The 21641-nt window shown below is 41.7% G+C and overlaps 1 protein-coding gene across 1 annotated transcript in view; it reads left to right on the top strand.

The window, feature by feature from the left end:
• ZNF318 (zinc finger protein 318) overlaps positions 1-16108 on the top strand; it is a 28627-nt gene extending 12519 nt beyond the window's left edge. The window contains exons 4-11 of the mRNA XM_056852526.1: positions 1517-2929; positions 4285-4384; positions 4675-4958; positions 7156-7359; positions 8873-8972; positions 9752-9870; positions 10741-13308; positions 13678-16108. Of these exons, the coding sequence (XP_056708504.1) occupies positions 1517-2929; positions 4285-4384; positions 4675-4958; positions 7156-7359; positions 8873-8972; positions 9752-9870; positions 10741-13308; positions 13678-16005 (7116 nt within the window). The 3' untranslated portion in view covers positions 16006-16108. The remainder of the gene's footprint in view (positions 1-1516; positions 2930-4284; positions 4385-4674; positions 4959-7155; positions 7360-8872; positions 8973-9751; positions 9871-10740; positions 13309-13677) is intronic.
• Positions 16109-21641: the final 5533 nt, after the last annotated feature.

Below are 21641 nucleotides of genomic sequence, written 5' to 3'. Positions count from 1 at the left end.
CAAGAGGATTTGGCTTATGGTGTTTTCTAACCTCAAAAGAAACCCTTTGTTTCCTACCACCTTCCTGGCGTAGGAACCTAACTCTTTGGTAGTCTGCCAGCAACCGGAGTCCTCCTTGTCCCCCCTCCCTTTCTTTTCCATAGTGGTCCGATCTGCTAGAGGTTTGTGTGGGTATAAGAATGAAGACATGTTGGCAAATCACCTCCAATGTTTGGATAACTGATTTTAGTGCTCCAAGATGGGAAATTAAAATCGATCCATCTTGGTTCCCTAGGCAGCTTTACCCAATGGTGAGATTTGAGCCCTGGACTCCCTTCAGTTTCCAGCTCATCTGTCACCATGTACTTGTCTCTCTTTTTCCTGAATGTAACTTAAGGCTTTTTGTTGCCCAGCTCATAGGTGTATTTCCTCCCCCCCCCCCCCAAGGCACATTTCCATGTTTAATGACAGTGACAAATTATCTCCCATTGTGGAGGAGGAAGCATGTCTGTCAAAAAAGGTGCTGCTCATTCACATAGCTGCAAACCGTACATTTATGTTGAACTACTGCCCCAGCATAGCTGTGTGTGACTGAAATAAGGATTGATGACATACAGTTGGTATGAAGGATAGAATGAAGCTTCAGAACACTTGATGAATTTTATGTTCCATCTGAGGAAACTGAGGAGCCCCGTTCTAGTACCAAACGTTATTTTTCAAAAAAGCCCGTGTCCCTGATGTGCTTGTGTTTCCTTTGCCATCCCTTTCTCTTAACACACTTTCACCACAGGAACAAGTTATAATTTCTAGTAAGCCTATGAACGGGTATGTGTAACTTTATGCATTTCTAAGAACTGGAGCTTGCTGAACGTTTTGGTGTAAAAATGGTGTGTGTATGTTTCAGGAGGAAGGTTTTTTTTTGCAGAATCCTTACTTGAATCTAGTGCACAACCTTCTGCCCATGGAGCATGACTTTCTCACCTCCACCCTTCCATTCAGCTTGAAATGCTCCCCCTCAGCTTCTTCTGCCCCTGCAGGGAAAGCATTTCAGGGAGCATTTTGGATGGGAGCAGGGGGGAGGCAAAAAAGCTGCCCCCCCATGGGTGGAAATCCTTCTGCCTGCATGGATTCTTAAGCCTTTGTTCCAGCCCCCAGTATCTTCTTTGTGTGTTTCACAGCTGCTGTGTTGTTTCTTTGTTGCCATTTACTCTTTTTACCCACATTGCATTATTCCATGTAGTCCGGTATCGTAGAATGTATATATCATGACACTAAATAGTTGCCTATGCAGAGATGTCACTGAGAGTAGACAACCCTCACATTGCTCTCCTTCTGAAAGAGAGAGAGGAATAGAGGAGGCATGGGTATTACCAAGGTAACTAGCAACTCCCCTTCCTTTTCTTACCAATTCCTGCTAATTTTTTAAAATATTGGCTGTAATCCCTTAATATTAAAGTGTTGCCTTTAATATGGATTGAATGTTGGTTAACCTTCATATGCAGTGTAGAAAGAAATGACAAGTTTTTTCTTTTTTTAGCCGGACGTGTTTTCTAGCAGTTCGGCCTCTGTCAAAGAACTCCCTCTTCGTTCACAACCTCCTCTGCCCCAGCGTAGCAGCACCACTCCTTTTTCTTCGGAAGTGGAAAATTTCCTCAAACGTTTCAACAAAAACGCAGTAGCAGAGTCTGCAAACAAGGACTCTCAAGCCAGTGTACACGACTGGAGACCGTTTTCTGGCGTACAGCAAAACACTTTCCCTTCCGAACAGAATTTTGGGAGTTTCTTGAGACAAAAGGACCATCAGGAGCCTGCAGCAGGGTCTGCAGACCGGCAAGGCGACTTCCTACTTCCTCACGAAAGAGCCAGCCAAGATGGGAGTGGCTTTTCACGCATTCTGGGAATGATGGCAGATTCTACCAGTGCTCAGGAGAAGAGAAGGCGCAGCTTTCCTGACATTGAGGACGAAGAGAAATTTCTCTATGGTGATGATGAGGATGACTCTAACATCAACTCACCTTCTACTGAAATCCTAACTATGAGTGGGAAAGAGCCTGTAAGCCAGAAACCAAGTTCCCCATCTTCTCCTACTCAGTCTGTAAAGCCGGACACTCCAAAAGAGCCCAGACCAGAGTATGAGAAGATCCATGATTTACTCAAAACTATTGGTCTTGACATCGGGGTAGCTGAAATTGGCAAGCTGGCTGCCCGTACACAGGAACGACTCCATGGGAAAAAAACATCGCGTTCTCCTGATCGTCATTCAGCAGTTTCTCATAAACCAGACTCTAGGGAGATGCGCCGCAGTCGAAGCAATACTCATTCTCCAGAACCAAACCAGAAGTGCTCTTTGTCACCCCCTGGTTCTTTTCCTTCATCCAAAGAGCTGTCCTCCATTTCAGAATTGGAGCACTCTAAATGCAAAACACAAGGGCACAGTAATTCTTCTGGCACACCAGAGCGGTCTGTTCCCCCAGTATCTCTAATCCCATCAGCACCACCGTCTCTTTCTAGTATGCCTCCTACTCCCACCCCAATGTCCCAGTATTCAGTAGCACGCTTTTCTCCATTCACTGCAACTCAACTACCCCAAAACTATCCAACTCCCACAATGGCCCCTCCTGGCTATGATGCTTATGGGCACTATATGGCATATGCAGCGTCCGGCTGGCCCATGTATGCTCCTCGGCAGTCCAATCCTGCAATTCCAGACGTACATGGGCTCGTCTCGCTGACAGTACCCCCAAACCCTACACGGCCAAACCTCAGAGTTATTGAGACAGTTTCCACGGGCAAGGGGACTCCTGAAACCAAGAGAGATGAGTCTGTGCTTGTGCAAATCCCCACCACTCCTACTTACTCCAAATTGCTCCCTCATGTATCTCAGTCTTCTCTCAGAGGTCCTGCGGAAAGAATGTCTGATGAAAAAAACCGGGCTTCTCAGAAGCAAAAGGTGGGTTGCTTTAATTTGGATTAATATTTGCTGGAAACACTAAAATATAGTAGCATAATCTGTAAGGATAGGAGTGCTGAATATCTGTGTGTATTTTTCAGTTTGGATCACTTCCCTCTTTCTGATCAATCAGCCTTTTTTGCTTGCATCAGTGTTATTGCTGGTGAGTTGTGGATGGCTGGTTTGTCTCCTTGTATATTTCCTTCTGATTACCTGTTGCACATCGTTTCCTCAGCTCACATTAGTACATACCACTAGTTGAAAGACATTCCTGGTTTAGGGTTACTTTCCTTGATGTAAAATTGCACAGGCATTCATAATTTTACATTTCATATGTCCATCTGTATTTTGCGTCAGACAATGGGTTGGACTGAAGTCCCTCCAACCAGGTCACATCTGCATATGCAGGGTGGGCAGATTTCACCATTCCCTTTTTCCCACTGAAGGGTGTCTCACTGCACTCTGCTCATTTCTGAAAGTCCCCTGACTTGTTGGATTTCAATAGAAAGTGCAAGGGGAAGTGGGGAAGATACATGAGCAGAGCTGATCCTTTGGTTCCAACCTGTAGTTTTTTTGGAATGTGATTCACCTCTTATTACCAAAGCTGTTTTACTCTTTTTGGAGTAATGTGAAATAAATTTATGAGCAGATTTTAAAGAACAGGATATTTAAACACTGCAGAACACTTTATTTTCCTTGTTTTGTGTCAAGCCACATTTAGTATTCTGGGCACAAAATGAAAGGCCACAATCTTATAAAATGTACTAAATTAGTGACTCTTAGTTTGAGAGGCAAATTATTCATTTCCTTTATATATTCTGTTGCATTCTTGTGCATTCCTTCAGGAATGAACATTTCATGCATATACTGGTAAAATTGTAGATATACTAGGAAAATCAGGAAACATCCAGTCTAAAGAATACTTGAAATCATGTTCTTATGTTATGATCACAATCCAATACAGAGTCGTGGGCACTTAAAAACCTATTGATTCCAGTGGTCTTAGGTGTGTTTTTAATTTTGTAATGGATTATGGTCTGCCTTTCTTTTTTTAAATTATAAAATATTTCAGGATTTTATATAGTTTATAACACTTCCAGGGGAAGATCATTTAATGTTGAAGGACTTTTTATACTTCCATTTTACCTGAAAAATCAACACAGATGCAGCACTGAAGAAATGAGTTGCTATCTTGGGTCAGAAACGTTTGCTTCAAATAAGAGTTCAAACAATCCTTATTGGGATGACCAGGAGAAGATACCTTGGGAATTGCAACAGTGGCTTTCACGGAGTTGAGTTAGCTGTGGTAAGTGGAAAGTGTGTTTTAATACCTTTTTCTTCACACTCCTGTTTAGGTAATAGAGGAAAGAGAGAATCTGAAGGTTGAACAGGAAGCACGGCAGACGAAACTGCACTACCTGAGGACTGAGTTGGATAGACTTTCTAAGCAGCAAGGTACTTCCTTTTCTTATTGTTCCCCCCCCCCCGCTCTATAATGGAGATAGTAGGTATTGCACAATCTGCTGGAAGGAGTGGGGTTATTTTATACCCTCCCTGTCCTGGACGTTCCAGGGTAGTATTCTAAACAGAAACTTAATAAGTATAGTTCCTAGACAAACATAGTGTCAGTTCTACAGTCAGTAACGCACACCCCGCTTCTGGTATTTGGCGCTTGCAAAAAAGGAGTCTTTAATAATTAATGTGATGTTCTTGTGCTTCCTACTCTGCCACTTTGCCTGGTTCAGGGGAGATGTTACGGAAGAAACGTAGGGAGAAGGATGGTCATAAAGACCCCCTGCTAGTGGAAGTCAGTCGACTGCAAGAGAACATTGTGAAGGAGATTGCTCAGCTCCAGATACAGACTGAAGCAGCAGAGAAGAAACAGTCTGAGCTTGACAAGGTAGCTCAGATCCTGGGGATTAACACTTTTGAGAAATCCCGGAAACCATCTGCAGAAAGTAAAGATTCCTCAGAAAGAAACAAGTCAGAGAATACAAGAAGTCAGGAGAAAACTTCCAGCTCAAACAAGGTAAAATTCTAGGTATTGGCATTCTCACTGTAAAAGAAAGGGTATTCAGGAGTCTTTTACTGCCACCACTTCTTACGTTTAATTTCTATCAGCTGTGCTTTGTAGGCACAGATCATTGGGAAGGGTTTTGTTCTTTAAAGGGAGTTCTCTGTGTTTTAAGGGATGTCAGATCTTGGAATCATTTGCATTCTGTGGTGCCATTTCAGAGCAAGTTTGTAGATTAGATGTCAAGTAGTTTTTAAAGGACTATGAGCGACTTACTTAGATTTGTGCACAGAGTTTGTATTTTTTCATATGACTTTTTGTGTGGTTCATTTTTGGAAATGTCTTACATAAGTTCAGTAGTAGAAGTTACTGAAAACTGGACACCCGTAATGTAAACTTTGGATTTTTTGTTCCATCTTCCAAAGAAAGTACATGATGTATAAATCTATGTGATGAAGTGTAGAATGTGATACATTCTAGTCTTGTTGTTTTGTTTGTATTCTGTGTCTCATACAATACTAATGGTATCCTTTTTACTTGGAATTCTCTACTTTAGAATGCAAGTGCTGAATTTTCATATGCACCTGCAAAACCTTCAAGTCTAGGATTATTTAACTTTCCAGTAAATAGAAAAAAATAAAGGGAAGGAGTTGTGGCATTTTCTGGTTTGATGTGAAGATTTTGGTGTAGAATGAGACAGACTTCATATGTCATTTGTTACTGATCCCAGTGTGTGGTGCTACACTATCTACAAACACAGAGAAAGCATAAAACTTCAGTGAAAAGTCTAACAGTGATTTGTATTGCTGAAAGCTAAAAAGCTAAGAGCAGCATTCTCACATGTTGTCATATAAATGGTCTGTTGGACACATACATGAAGCTGCCTTATACTGAATCAGACCATTGGTCCATCAAAATCAATATTGTCTACTCAGACTGGCAGTGGCTCTCCAGGGTCTCAGGCAGCGATCTTTCCCATCACATATTGCCTGGTCCTTTCAACTGGAGATGGTGGGGATTGAACCTGTGACCTTCTGGAGGTGTGACTTTTCTAATATTACCTAGAAAATTTTTATCCTAAATCATGGTTTCTTAAATCATAGCAAACAAAGGAAGACATGTTAGCTGGCAGAATTCACAGTCCTTTAGATATGGGGGCCAGGAAGAAATCCCAAAGGGATGTACATGTACAACATAAAACATAGAGGGTTTTTTCCACCTTCCTAGGCACTGTCAGCACAAAACTGTTCACTGTATATTGACTAGTATGTGTGGTACTTGCATCAGTGTCCATTGACCAAGTCAGATTGTTACCATGGAAGATTTGGAAGAGGTTAAAGAGCAGTTTGAGTGATTTGTGTGACTTTAGGGAAGTCCATCTTCAGCAGTGAAAACCTTTATTAAAAGGGGATGCGTTCTGTTGCAGGTGACTTGTACCATACACTTGAAGCTTTTTCAGAACTACAAAAGCAAACAACATAACACAGTCAGTCTTGTTTCCCGTATATGCAAAATGTAAAGGAAGACCCGACAAGAGATGGATTGACTCTATAAAGGAAGCCACGGCCCTCAATTTGCAAGACCAGAGCAAGGCTGTTAACGATAGGATGTTTTGGAGGACGTTGAACCATAGGGTTGCCATGAGTCGGAAGCGACTTGACGGCACTTAACACGCACACACAGCACATTTAGCAGTAATTCTAATAATTCAGGATTTGGTACTTGATTCTTTGGACCCCAAAATACTTCTCTTCTGTCAAGACAAAAGCCATTCTGTGCCACTGACATAATCATTAAATAGTGGGTTCTTTTTATTGCATCTTTTAAAATTTTCTTTGAGAATTGTTCACATCATTATTGCAAAGGGATGGGAACTCTTTCCATATTCCTGGTGCAATGGTTGTGAAGTTCTCTATGCCTACACTCAGACGCACGCATATGCACTGTTACTTTCATGTACTCCAAGGGATGTACATTCCATGCCTATCCACCATCTAGCCAACGTACCTGAGCCTGAATGGAACCTCTTTCCTGCTGTCTGAACAACATCTGAGTCGGCAGTTCTAGCTCACTGAAACGGAATTATCCTGGGCATTGGCAAGCAGGTGATATATAGTTACATATATATTTGGTGTGACCTCTACTAGAGGCTGGTTCCGAGGCACTGACTGGCATTCTGTGTCTTAGAAAAGTTTCCTTTTGTTCAATTTAGGAATCAAAGCCAACTAACGACAAGCCTAGGGGTAGAAGCCCCAAGCCTACAGAATCATGTTTACAGCCCTCCAAACAGCTGTTCCAGTTGGCCAATATTTATGACTATTATGACACAGGAAACCATTGGTGCAAGGATTGCAATACCATCTGTGGGACCATGTTTGATTTCTTCACGCACATGCATAATAAGAAGCATAGGCAGGTATGTGTCCAACCGTCAGTTTCCCATTATGCAGTTTTTATTTACTGTTTAAAATTGTAAAGTGTCCTTTAGTGGAGGCAAAGAACACTGTGCCAGTTAAGTTCTTTTTAATGCTCAGAGATGTCCTTTTACTCCTGTTCTTTTGGTGTGATCCATACCTGACTGTTTCATTACCCCATGGCTGGGCAACTGTTTCTGAATTACAGCTTCATTTTTGTATGGCGCTGTGAGAGACGGTGTGATGCCCGCTTTGTACGTTCAATGGTAGAGATACGTTGCAGCAGAAACAAAGCAGTCTCTTTGGGCACTATGTTACTGAGCAATATTACCGTATTGTCCGGCGTATAAGACGACTGGGCGTATAAGACGACCCCCAACTTTTCCAGCTAAAATATAGAGTTTGGGATATACTCCTCTGCAGCCGAGGCCCGCCCCTCGCGCGCTCCCCTGCTGCCCCCATTCGCTCGCCTTTTGCACAAGGGCCGGGAGCCGGGCCGGGCCGGGGGGAGGCTGTGCCTGTTCCTGGAAGAGCCTTGCCTGGGGAGTTGGTCACATTCTTGGCCGTGCTGCAAGAGCGGAGCCAGACGCACCAACGTGCAGGCGGGGAGGGAGGCAGGGGGGGCCGAGGAGGAGCGTGCAGCCCGCCCTCATTCGCTCAGCCCCGAACCACCCTCAGTCTGGGCTGGAGCGCGGCGCGGCTGCAGTCGCGACGCCGGAGCGGGTGGGCAGGAGCCAGGAGGCGGAGAAGGACGCGGGGAGAGCGGCCGCCCCAGTCCCGGCCAGCCAGCCGCCTGCCTGCCTGCCTGCCTTGCGCCGCCGCCGGAGCACGGCCGACCGCTTCCTTCCATGCGCCCCGGCTCGCCTGGCTCCGACTCCCAGCCGGGCAGCGAGCGCCCTCACCAGGCTCGCCTCCCCTCCCTCCTCCAGCGGACATGGACAGAGCGGAGGCGGCTCCCCAGGCAGATTCTCCAGTCCGGCTTGGAAGTTTCAGCACCCGCCCTATAAGACGACACCTGGCGTATAAGACGACCCCCGACTTTTGAGAAGATTTTCCTGGGTTAAAAAGTCGTCTTATACGCCGGACAATACGGTAGTTTTTTAAGGTAACATAAGAACATATGAACAGCCTGCTGGATCAGAGCTGTGGTCCATTTAGTCCAACATCCTGTTTCACACAACAGCCAACCAGTTTTGCCCTGAAGGGCAAACAGGGCATAGAGGCCAAGGCCTTCCCCGGCTGCTGCCTCCTGCACTGGTATTCAAAGATTTGGGATGTGGAGGCTCCCTTTAGTCACCAGGTCTAGTAGCCAAAAGATTCTGTTATTGCTTGATAAGTTGTTAGGTTTCTTAAAATGTTTCCTTTGGAATACAGTGATAATAGAAATAAAATTCTTGTTCGGGTTCTTGATCCGTTTTGGTTTCCCCACGTTACAAGCGGCTCCAGAACCTTGGCAGGAAAACTCAACCTCTTTTTAATGAATTAGTCTTTATGTTTTCGTTACTCTTCAAATAGACCCTGGATCCATACGATAGACCATGGGCTTCAAAGACTCAAGCTGAAACAAAGCAGGACCCCATGAAACGCATCGACAGAATACCTCTTCCTGCAAAAGGTACGTTGTTGCCATCTGCTCAGAGCGCACTTCGCAAAGCGAATCAGTTGTGATACCAGATTGGAGGGTGGAAAACAATCATTTCGTTTCTCTACATAAATTATTATGGGGAGGGGCCGTGGCTCAGTGGTTGAGCATCTGCTTGGCATGCAGAAGGTCCCAGGTTCAATCCCCAGCATCTCCAGTTAAAGGGACTAGGCACGTAGGTGATGTGAAAGACCTCTGCGTGAGACCCTGGAGAGCCTCTGCCAGTCAGAGTAGACAGTACTGACGTTGATGGACCAAGGGTCTGATTCAGTATAAGGCAGCTTCATCCTCCTCCTGCATTGGGTAGGGATTGAAAAGCGTCAGTAACTCATATTTGAACTGCCTGCCATGTTCAGGAAACTAGAGTAGGCTTCCATATTGGCAAGCTATAGTTAAACTATAGTAAATTCCAATCTCAGGGTTCACAAATGGAATCCACAGCTAAATATTTAATCCTATTGTCTTTTGCTGTAAGATGCAAAAAAACACCTTGTGTTGGATTGAAAATACCATGTCAAACAAATGGTATTTTCATTCTCCCTACTACTGCAGCCTAATGGTCCCCCTGAATTGTCACAAATAGTTGTTGCCAGGAGTGGAGATCTGCAGTGAGGAGCAGGGAATTGGCAAAATCTCCCTCCACCAACAGAAGCATCACTCTGCTTGCAGATGTTCCGTACAACTGATGCAAGAACATTTTTGAATCCCTTACCTCCTTTTTTGTGACCAATTACCTTTTGGGGGCATTTCAGGTTCTGAATTTCTAATCCCTGTCACTGGCTATTACTGTCATCTATGCCATGAATTTTTTGGTGACCAGATATCTGCAGAACAACACGTGAAAAGTCATCCACATAATGAGAAATATAAGGTCAGTATCCAGGCCTCTAGTTATCATACTTCAGAGGTGCATCATAGTCTTTTAAATATTATTTTAAAGTTATTTCTACCATTGTATTGTATTGGGATATTCTCAGTTTGTGTTGTATTATTAGAGATGTGATGGTCTGGGGGAAACAAAACTTTTTCCCCACTGAAGGCTTTATTGAATTGGAGAAATTGTAAATTTGGGGGTGTGCTCAAAAATTTTTGAAACATTTTCTCTTTTGGCATGAGTGCAGTGTTCTTTGAAGACAACAGTTTACTCACACAAGACATATAATATGAAGATTTTAACTGAGATAAACTACAGCATTAAAGAATAGGAATGTCAATGTATACAGCTGACATATAAGATCCTTTTGGATTTGAGTGCTTTGTATGTCTACAGTAGTGGTTTACAATTGCAGTGCATGATGTATATATTTTCAATCATATAAATACACCAAATAGCATAATTTTATATGTTAAAAGTTATAAATTATGCATGCAATGATGTTAAATCAGTAAAATAAGATAAGGTTAGATAAGAATTGGTAAAAATGCCCCCCAATATTTCTATTTATATAAAAAAAAAACCTACCCCCAAAAAACCTCTACAAAAAAGTGTTTTCTCTGTATCAATACTTTTGGAACTTTTACATCTCTAATTGAAATGAAGCATGATCTGATGGTTTTTATGCAAGGGTTTTAATAATTTCCTAGTGTTGATATTCTGAATCCTAAGCACCTATGAAAATTCTCCCCATTTCTTGACAAGTAGAAATAATTGGGGGCGGAAAGAAACAGCCACACCTGTTCCGCTTATACAGTTCCATATTAAGTAATAGTGCTGACATTTTTCTTCATCGTCTTCTTTCAGAAATATGTGGATGAGAATCCCCTGTATGAAGAAAGGAGGAACCTAGACCGTCAAGCAGGATTGTCTGTGATTCAAGAAACAGAACGTAGACTGAAACGGAAACAATGTGAAAAACAAAAAGAGGATAGAGATGCAAAGATTGCAAAAGTGATGAGAAAAGAGGAATCCAACCCTACCAAAGAATTAGGAGATGACAGTAATAAAAATGAGATTAGTAAAAGGAAAGAAGATTCTGATGGCCAGAAAGTTGGAATAAAGCTTAAGTTGAAGAAGGATGACGAAGAGGTTGAGAAAAAGCAAGGAAAGAAAGAGGAATCCCAAAAGGACTCAAGACAGTCATCTTTTGGAAAGTTTAGCTGGAGGAAAACTGAGAAAGAAGATAAAAATCAAGGCAAAGATGTAGCTTCCCCTAAGGAAGAGCCAATTGAGGAAGGCAAAGATAAAGAAAGCAAGTCTCAGTCTGGAAAATCAAATGCAAAGCCGATTGCAATTAAGCTGTCTGGGAAAACTGTTATACCACACACAAGCCCATGGATACCAGTAGCTGCAACTTCATCACAAGCAAAAATCAGGCCAAATTTACCAGTTCCCATCATGGTTCTCAGGAAGTCTGCAACTACATCAGCAAACAAGCCAGCACCATTAAACACATTCTTGTCTATAAAATCCTCAGGTGCCACCACCAAGCCACTCCCTGTTGTAAAAGAGGGTAATTCAGAACTGGTTCTGCCTCCAGATATTATTTCAAAAGCATTTGGGGGAGAAGTAGTCATTTTAAAGGGCTCCCAGGAGAATGTGAAATTACCAGAACAGGCAGAGACTCAGGTACAGGAGGCTGAAAGTGTGACGAAGGCTGCAGAACACACGAAGGCTCAAGAACATGTAAAGACAAGTATGGAAAAGGTACAGGAACAGGCAATGCTGGTGGCCAAGGCACAAGCAAAAGCACGAGAGCTTGCAATTCTGGCACAAGAACAAGAGGCTGCACGACTGCAAAAGATGGCTGAACAACCTCACGTTTTTGAGCAACCACGCCGTCGCCCTCCTCTACTCCCGCTGCCACCGCGACCACCACTGTTACGACTACCTCCACGACCGTCACCACTGGTATTTCCATCTCGACCTCTGCTACCACCAAAACAGACACCACTCATTCTGGCAGATGACATGGCTCCGGGTGTATCTGAGGACGATAAAAACATACTGGCAATGCCCATGTGCCCACGTCCATTACCTCCGCCAGCTGTTTTTAAAGACCATAAAAAAATGGAGAAAAAGAACACATGCCTGGCTGCAGGCAATGCCAAAGATCTTTATGACATCTTTTACAACAACAGTGGAAGAACTCCAGCGGATAAGCCTGCAAGTTCTATAGTTTCAGATAAAGGAAAATTAAGTCCTGCAGAAAAGGAGAGAAGTACAGGCACAGTGGCAGATTCTAAACCAAACGTCCAGTCTTCCATACAAGAAACTCTGCAGAATGTAGAGAGTTCTTCAGATATTAACAAAACCTCGGTATCTGAGGAAACCCTAGAAACTGAAATCATGAAAGCTGAGAAGGTTTGGGCAGCTTCTGAAGAAAATTTTGAAATTGCAATTAATATCAAAGGGGAATCACAGAAAATCGCTTTGTCAGATTTACAAAATACATCACAACATAGGGAAACAGCAAAATCTAATGATCTTCCATCAAGTGCTTCTGTTTCCCACCAGAATGAGGTAGGAATAGAAACCACTGCTTCATCAGAACTCAGTGACAAACCATCAGATCTTTGCATAGCAGAATTAACCGTACAGACACTGAGTAGAAGTTTTCTTCCTTCTGATGAAGTTTGCGAGAAACCTTCAGAGACTGAGTCTGCTGAGTTAGTCGTGCCATTGTCAGAAGAGAAAACTCTTCCTTTGCAAGTTGTGAGCGAGAAACCTACACCGTTTGAGACTTCAGAATTCATCTTGTCATTGTCAGAAAGCACCCCCCCTCCTCTGGAAGAAGTTAACAAGAATGCATCCGAGCTTCAGACAGTAGTGTTTATATCTCCTGATAATGAATTAGCCACATCGTCAGGAGATAAAATTCTTCCTTTGCAAGATGTTAGCAAGGTACCTGTAGAGCTTGAGATGGCACAGTTCACCATGGATTTTCCTGAAAGCAGTATGCCTCCTCTTCAGGAAGAAGTTAGCAAGAATTCATCAGAAGTTGAGACTGCAGAGTTTATGTCTTCTGATAACAAAGCAACTACACCATTGTCAGAAGATAAAGCTCTTTCCTTGCAAGATGTTAGCAAAAAACCTGTAAAGCTTGAGACAGCAGAGTTCACCACGGATTTTCCAGAAAGCGGAATGCCTCCTCTTCAGGAAGAAGTTCGCAAGAATTCATCAGAGGTTGAGACTGCAGTGTTTATGTCTTCTGATAACAAAGCAACTACACCATTGTCAGAAGATAAAGCTCTTTCTTTGCAAGATGTTAGCAAGAAACTTGTAACGCTGGAGACTGCAGAGTTCACCATGGATTTTCCAGAAAGCGGAATGCCTCCTCTTCAGGAAGAAGTTAGCAAGAATTCATCAGAGGTTGAGACTGCAGTGTTTATGTCTTCTGATAACAATGCAACTACACCATTGTCAGAAGATAAAGCTCTTTCTTTGCAAGATGTAAACAACAAACCTGTAACGCTGGAGACTGCAGAGTCCACCATGGGTTTTCCAGAAAGCGGAATGCCTCCTCTTCAGGAAGAAGTTAGCACGAATTCATCAGAAGTTCAGACAGCGGTGTTGATATCTTCTGATAACGAAGCAACCACACCATTGTCAGAAGATAAAGCTCTTTCTTTGCAAGATGTTAGCAAGAAACTTGTAGACCTTGAGACTACAGAATTCACCATGGTATTGCCAATAAGCAGTACTCCTCTTCTGGAAGAAGTTAACAGGAATTCATCAAAGCTTCAGACAGTGGTGTTTGTGCCTTCTGATGATGCAGCAACCACACCATTGTCAGAAGATAAAGATTTTCTTTTGCAAGATGTGAGCAAGGAACCTATAGAGATTGAGACTGCAGCATTAGCTATGACATCGCTGGAAAGAAGTATTCCTCCTTTGGAAGTAATTAACAAGAATGCCTTAGAGCTTCAGAGAGCAGAGTTGAAATTTTCTGACAGTAAAGAATTAATTACACAGTTGTCAGAAGACAGTGTTCTTCCTTTAGAACATGTTAGCAAGAAGCCATCAGATTTTGAAAAAATAGAACTAGCCATGAAGTTGTCAGAAAGTAATAGTTCTCCTTTAGAAGAAGTGAGCAACAGTACATTGCAGCTTGAGACAATTGCATTTAAAACTCCTGATAATAAAGAGTTAGCTACACCATTGCCAGAAAATGAGGCTGACTGTAGTAAAGAAACTCCAGCAATTATAGATGTTGGAGTGATAAGTGGTGAGGACATCAGTCAGAAGTCACAAGATCTGCAGAAAATGGAGGTTCGTTGTGAGATTGAGAGCAATTTGGAGATGGAAACAGATGTGCCCATTTTAGTTGAGGGAGACGTAGAAAGGAAACATGTGAAATTTGCAGGATGTCAGTCTGAAATTAATGGGGGAAATCCAGAGTCTCAGTTACTAGAAATGCAAGTTGAAACCCACAAGGGAAAGGGGCCTGTTCTAACAGAAGAGAAACCAATGGATGATAGCTCTGAACTGGCAGTTTCTCCTTGGGTTTCAGACATGTGTGTTCAGAGTCAGTTGGCTTGGGAGTCGATAGACACATCATCAAAAGTAAATGAAGAAAATCCTCAAGTAGCAGAGACAGGTCAGGATAGTTCTGAAGCATCATCAGTGGATTTTAAACTGGGAAATGTGGGGTTGGACAGGCTTGAGTCGGCATTTAGCGAAGAAAGTCCTCCAGCTTCAGTGACACAGGACATGAATCCAGAACTGAAAACCTACCACAAAGGTGAATCAAACTCTTTCCATACTAACAGTAAGGAGGAGGGGTTGTTGGCTAACTCCCAACCAAAAGCTGGTGAGGACTTTGATTTAATCCCTGTCCCTGAATCAGGAGAGATGCCAGTTGAGTGCCTTGTTAATGTAACAATGACAAGCTGCACACAAGAGGAACATGACATTAGCCAGCAGTCGTCGAGTTGTGAAACCAAGGATCTCCAATTACAGGGAACTGAAGATCTGGGCAGCATCTCTCCCACAAATGATGTAGAACTTAGTTCTGGTGTAGAATTGATATTTGTAAAGGATGGTACACAAGGGCCTTCTGAATCTGCTGTGGAATTAAGTGAGGAGGGAGGTTCCATAGAAAAAGAAAACTTTAACAGGGTTCAGCCAGCAACTGTCCAAGAGCCACTAGATGTTCTCCCAACAGAATTTAGTGTTGGGCATCTGGGGGAGGAACCCCTTTCTTTCACAGGCATGTCCACAGAGGTCTTAAATACTTCAGCAGCTGGTGATTTTGACTTGCACACGACTTACCCAGAACTTAGTTTTGATCAATCTGCAACCCTTACTCTGAATTTGAATGTGGAAAATGAGAGAGGCTCTCCAAAATCTAATGAAATAAAGCCGACTGATCCTTCCAGGCTGAAGTCACGTCTGGAATTAGAACCCATTGATTTTAGCTTGGGGGATATTGATGTGGACCGTGAACACCTGGATATCCTGCCATCTGAAATTCTAAATGAGGATTCTGTAGAGACCCCCAAGTTAGTGATTATTGCACCAATTTGCTTAGAGTCCAGCAAAACTATTGAGCTAAGCATTAACCAGCCAGGGGTTGAACCAGAAGTGATTGATTTTGCTGCACTAGCCTCTGGTGATCAAGATGAGAAAGTTTGTTCCATGGTTTCTGATGTAGCTGACCCACACCTGGTATCTCCTGCACCAAATGATGGCACTGCAGAAACAGACATGCCACTATTCAAAATGCAGTGCATGCCACCAATTTCTGAAGCTCTTCTGAAAACAGATAGTCAAGGCGGCACTTCTGCCACGCTGTCACTGAGTTGTGGTGACAAAAGTTTGCAAAGCCAAGCAGCCGAGTGCATGGAACTCCGTCTTCCAGATCCGAAGGAAATATTTCTAGAAGCGGGGGGCTCGGGTGACAGCGCATTGTATGCTGTCAAGGAGGAGATGCAAACACATACAAAGGAGATAACAAAGACAGAGGAGGTAGAAAGCAATGATGGAGTATGCAACGTTAACAGTAAGCTGACTTCAGAAGTAACCGAAAGCCCTGCAGAGAATCTGGTAAGTTCAGGCAAAATTTAGTTCCAGTGCTTCAGTAGCCATTTCTGGAATTTTGTAAATACTGTTTTAACATGTTGGACATTCTGCATCTTGCAGTAGATATTAGCTAAGGCTTAAACTTTTTTTTGCCTCAGTAAGTAGACTATATACTGTATGTATTGGACTGTGTAAAATGTTGATCTGGTACCATTTAGTTTCTGTTTCTAGCCACTAAAATTGAATTTCACGTTTATACTGTTGTGTGTTTGGGTTCTGGTTCATTTGGGGTTTGTTTGCCTTTTTTTGCTGTTTTGTGTGCACTTTTCTTTGACTTTTAATGGTTTCTGATTTACACAGCTTCTGTAAGTAACATTCCAGTGCAAGTCTGACAAGCGGAAGGACATCTGTTCAGCGCATGAGTGAAGTGGAGACTCTGGCTGATACACTTACGCTGAAAGTTCTGTTTTGAAACACTTAACGCTGAAAGTTCTGTTTTGAAACGTTCTGCATGTTTCGTTGCACAAATATGTATGAAGAGCTTGTTCTGCCTTTTTCCACGTCTTCTGACTTGTTAATTACACTGTTGAATTGTTCCTGTAATCAAGACTGTAATGCTGTATTGTCTAAAACCCTCTGTGGATGCCATCTCACTGGACAAAGGAGGGGAAAAATTCTGCTGTCTTTTGGAGAAGAAAACTATTTGGTAAGGTTGTGGCCTGACACCCTGGACTCTGAATATTGAGGTCACTTACATGATTTGAAATCACATTTGCTTTCTTTGTATTGTATACAGTAACTGTTTGTGTTAAATCATTTAGCAGTGCCCAACTCAGACGAAATGGAAGAACTGAACTTTGGATTCACTTCATGTACCAGACATTACATGCCTGAATGATCCCCCCTGAGGCACAAAATACTGTTGTGTGAAGGTTTCCACTTACACAGCTGGTCAAGAGAACTGTAGTAAATGTTTGCTGGGATATATGAAAAAAAAGGTTTTTATTTGTAAATTTAAAATAAACCTGTGATGATCAAAGCCATTTGATTTTTTTTCTGTGTTTTTCAAACGGAACACCTCCATAATCAGTTTTCTAATCCTAAATGTGAAGACAGAAAATGCAAACTGATAGGGAAGTTGCCCTTCAGTTAACTTCCAATAAAAAGAGGCTCTCTTTTGTCGCTTTCTATAAAATAACCTGTGGAAATTCTTAGGCTTCTGGTTTCTTTTCCATCAAGTTTTAAGTACTAGGGTCCTTGAAGGTGGTTAAAGACTATGGGTTAGGGAAATGCATTGAGAATGTAGGACAAACACTTTATATGGAAGAAGAACGTTACGTCTGGTTAAAATGAAATATATCTGTCAACTGAGCACATATGCATGTAAAGAACTGGGCTCTAATCCATAATATGGTAGAATAAACCTGTTAGCCTTAAATTGCCACACATTTTGCTTAGTGGACATGTCGCAGCCTGACTCGAGCAGCTGCACTGAACAAGTTTGGTGACAGATGCGAACCATGCTTATCAAAAATCATTCAACTGATGCTGCTACTAGCTTTAGCGGCTGCAATCACTCCACCAGTTACAGGATAGCATTAAGGCAGAAGTGTGACGAGTTTATTTGACCATATGGCATCCAGGGCTTATTTGCCACCATCCAGTTAGTTTTGTTGATTCAGATCTATATTGTTAATACTTGTTACAACTTTATATAATGGGATTGCACCTGGCAGACAATATCGTAGAACACATACCCACTTATTAATCTCAGGTCACCACTGAATACATTGGTACAAATCACTTCTCTTGCAACTGCATACCTCTGTGCTTTCAGTTTTTAATTGAAGAACTGGGTTTAGTAAATGCGCCCTTTAATTAGACCTCATAACAGAATTTAGAAGGTGCAGCAAAATTGTTTTATTTTTATCCTGCCCTGTCTCTGGACAGAGTATATGGTCTCTTCTCATTCCCCCATTTTATCCTTAATGTAGCCTGAAGAGATAAATTAGGGTGAGATTTAGTGACTAGCATAAGACTACCCATGAGATTTATGACTGACTGGAAGGGTTGAATTCTGGTTTTCCTAGTCTGATTTTGACTTCATTATAGTACATGGCCTCTTTTGGAGTTGATTTGTGTTTTATTTCCACACCTAGCTTTTCTTACAAATATCAGTTAGAATTCCTACTTCAAACATGAGCATGCTTTGAAAGAGTAAACCTGTTACTACTATTATCAATGATAGCAATACATCCAAGGCACATAATGTTGAAGGAAAAGTGAACTGAGTTCAGATTGGTTTTTATGAGAATCTAGAAGAAAAGATGCTATACAGAACTGCATTTGTATTTTTGTGTGCGTTTATCTTTTGAAATTAGAAGTATGGATGTAACTGAATAAACTGAAGGGTAAAGTCTGAGGTATTTAATTTGTATTAAGTGACCTTGGAAGTTTGTTGTGAGTGAGAAAATGGCTTATTAGTAACAGCAAGAACAAAACAAGTGGGTATTGATGCCATTTTGCACAAAGAGCCTTATCTTGTCTTCTGAGTCTTGCTAATTTGCCACCATAGTTGCTTCAGAAAAATCTTTCAGGCTTTGAGATTCTTTTAGTCCTTTTGATCTAGTGTACTGCTATATGGTTTGAAGCTGACGTCTAGTTCAAGATCATATTAACCTAAAAATTGTACTCTGGAAGAAGAAGAAGAGTTGGTTTTTATATGCCGACTTTCTCTACCACTTAAGGAAGAATCAAACCAGCTTACAATCACCTTCCCTTCCCCACAACAGACACCCTGTGAGGTAGGTGGGGCTGAGAGAGTGTGACTAGCCCAAGGTCACCCAGCTGGTTTCATGTGTGTAGGAGTGGGAAAACAAATCCAGATCACCTGATTAGTCTCCGTCACTCATGTGGAGGAGTGAGGAATCAAACCCGGTTCTCCAGATCAGAGTCCACTACTGCAAACCACCGCTCTTAACCACTATACCATGCTGGCTCTCTGGAAATTGGGATATAGTTGAGTTGTACTCAAATTACATTTTGAAATGGCTAAAGATAGAGCAAATTGGCAAATCCCACATTTGTGTATTCTGGTTAGATAAACACGGAGTTGCCATCTACAGAAAACACGAACAACCAATTGGAGTTATTTGCACACAGGGAGTGAAGGTAATGTCAAGAAACTGTTGTATACCTTTTGTAGTAGGGCATAGATTATCCAAACATTTTTCTTCAACTTAGTTGTATTGAGGACCAGGGCTCTGGTTTGCTCGTTTTTCGTGTGTGTCTGTGTGTGTGTTTAAACATTATGGGTATTGAATGGAAGACCTCTTAAGCCTTTTACATTAACACTACTACTTCCTGTGATACAGTTGCCCTGTGTACTCCAGCACAAAAATAAAGTTCAGTAGGCTAAATTGAAGGAGAAAACATTGTACAGTAGTAGATGGGTATTGCACAGTTAGAGCATTCTCTCTGGTGATTGAATGCTGAAGATATGGTGTTTCATCTCAAGTTTCTACCTAGCAAAAGAATCGAACCATGCATGAATAGTGATTTTTGTTTCTGAAGATATCAAACCTCTGGCTCCTAAATATATTCTTCTGTTGCCATGATCTCATAAGTCATCTGATAGAGCACTGCTCTACTCTCAAAACCATAATGGTCTAATACAGGGGTGTCGAACTCATTTTTTACGAGGGCTGAATAGGACATAAATGTCACGGTCGGGCCGTGCCCTGCCTTGCTAGCCCAGATCGAGAGTGCGTGGTGGGTGGCTGCATCAGCTGGAGAGCGTGCAGTGGGCTTGCCAGCCTAGATAGAAAGTTGGAGAGTGGCTGGCTCGCGGGCCAGATGCTCTCAAGGGGCCAGATCCGGCCCCCGGGCCTTATGTTTGACACCCCTGGTCTAATACATCCAAGAAGTGCTTTCCTGAAACAGTCTACAGTGAAAAGTCTTTGACAAAAGAATCCCAATTTTTTAATTCTCATAATAAAATAATTGCATGTTTGGTTGCTAAGTGTTAACATTGGAAACTTGCTGTGTGGCTCTGTCAGACATGCTTCTTGTTGAAAAGGAGTTTTACAAACCTGGCAATCCCTGCAGGATGATTATCACCCCCCTCTCCAGCTAAAGGCATCCTCATTTATCATGCAGATGCACAAATTGTGTTTTGGTAGCCTTTGAAGTATTATCCTAAGCTTTATTCAGAAATCAAGCTTACGTGTGCACAAACATGATTTATTGCTGGACTCGTGTACACCCTTTCTCCTTTCTTTGCACAGAGAACCCCTGTTAAAAATTAACCTTGATACCCTGTGACACAAGCCCTTTTTGGTCATTATTATTTTGGCACTCAGAGCTCATGTAACTGGAGAGCCTGCTACCCGCTAGTCTCCTGATATACATGGTCACCGTGTGACATGAACAGGCAACATGCAGATTTTCCCGCTTCAGTACATATGGATGTGTCTTAAGTAACAACCATGTGTATTCAGAGGCATGTGCATAGCATAGTCTCCCTTTATTGGGTTGGATCCCTAAAATAATAAGCTGTACAAATGCAAACATGTGGGTTGAACAGAATTAGTTTTCACCGCACATATTGGGATTTCAAACTGTTTAATCCAAGTTTAGATCAATTTTCTCTCTTTTGTTACTAATATTGTGTAGGTTTTTGTTCTCATCTAAAAAGGACCCATTGATGTTGGTTTAATCAGTTTTTAAAGGCAGCAGTTGAAAATTACATAGTTCAGTTAAACAACAGGTTACGGAAGCACCAAAACAGCAACAAAAAGCTGGTGTGAGAAATTACTGGTGTCTTATTAAAAGAAAAGAAAAAAAGAATTATACAAGGGTATTTATACAACATATTCAATTCAATCATAATCAATTTAAGTATCCAATAATACCCTTTCCCCCACTTATTTTTTCTTTTTTATATTGTATGTTTTGTTAAAAATTTAATAAAAATATATATATATATATATATATATATATATATATATATATATATATATATATATATATATATATATATATATATATATATAAATATATAAATAAATAAATAAATTACTGGTGTCTTAAGTAACTACTGTCCATAACCAGAAGTGTTGTGGTGAGGGACTCCTAAAGGTACGCAGGGTGCTGTGGGCATCTATGCAGAACAGCCAAAACCTAAATACTGGTAGCCCAACATGTTTAAAGGTATTTTATTGTACAAATGTTAATAAAATTTCTGTTTATAAACTTTTGAGTGGTCTAACAGTGGTATCCTATGCAGAGTTACTCCAGTGTGAATCTCCTGAAGTTAATGGATTGAGACCGGAGTAACTGCATATGATTATATTGTAATACCAGTTTGTGCTGGCTTGCCTGCCTCTCCCCCTTCTCTCACATGTTCTCCATTATGGAGGACCCTATACTGTCATCTCTGAGGCAAGGTGGCTGCAAAGGGAAGAGCTACTCAACAAAGTGTTGTTCGTGAATTAGGTCACAATTTGTGTAAACTTTGAAATCCTGGTTTAGTGCCATCTAACAAACTCCAGTTTATCTGTATCCAGATATCATAACGAATGTGTTAGTAGTTTGTGGTTTCTTAATGGAACTACATAGATTTTTTTAAAAAAAGCTGAAAATTCAGAAAACGAGCCTGGCATATCCCTGAGAGGGCCAAA

This window comes from Euleptes europaea, chromosome 7 (assembly GCF_029931775.1).
Source record: "Euleptes europaea isolate rEulEur1 chromosome 7, rEulEur1.hap1, whole genome shotgun sequence".
In the NCBI taxonomy this organism is placed as follows: domain Eukaryota; kingdom Metazoa; phylum Chordata; class Lepidosauria; order Squamata; family Sphaerodactylidae; genus Euleptes; species Euleptes europaea.
This window is presented reverse-complemented; position numbering and strand designations above follow the sequence as displayed.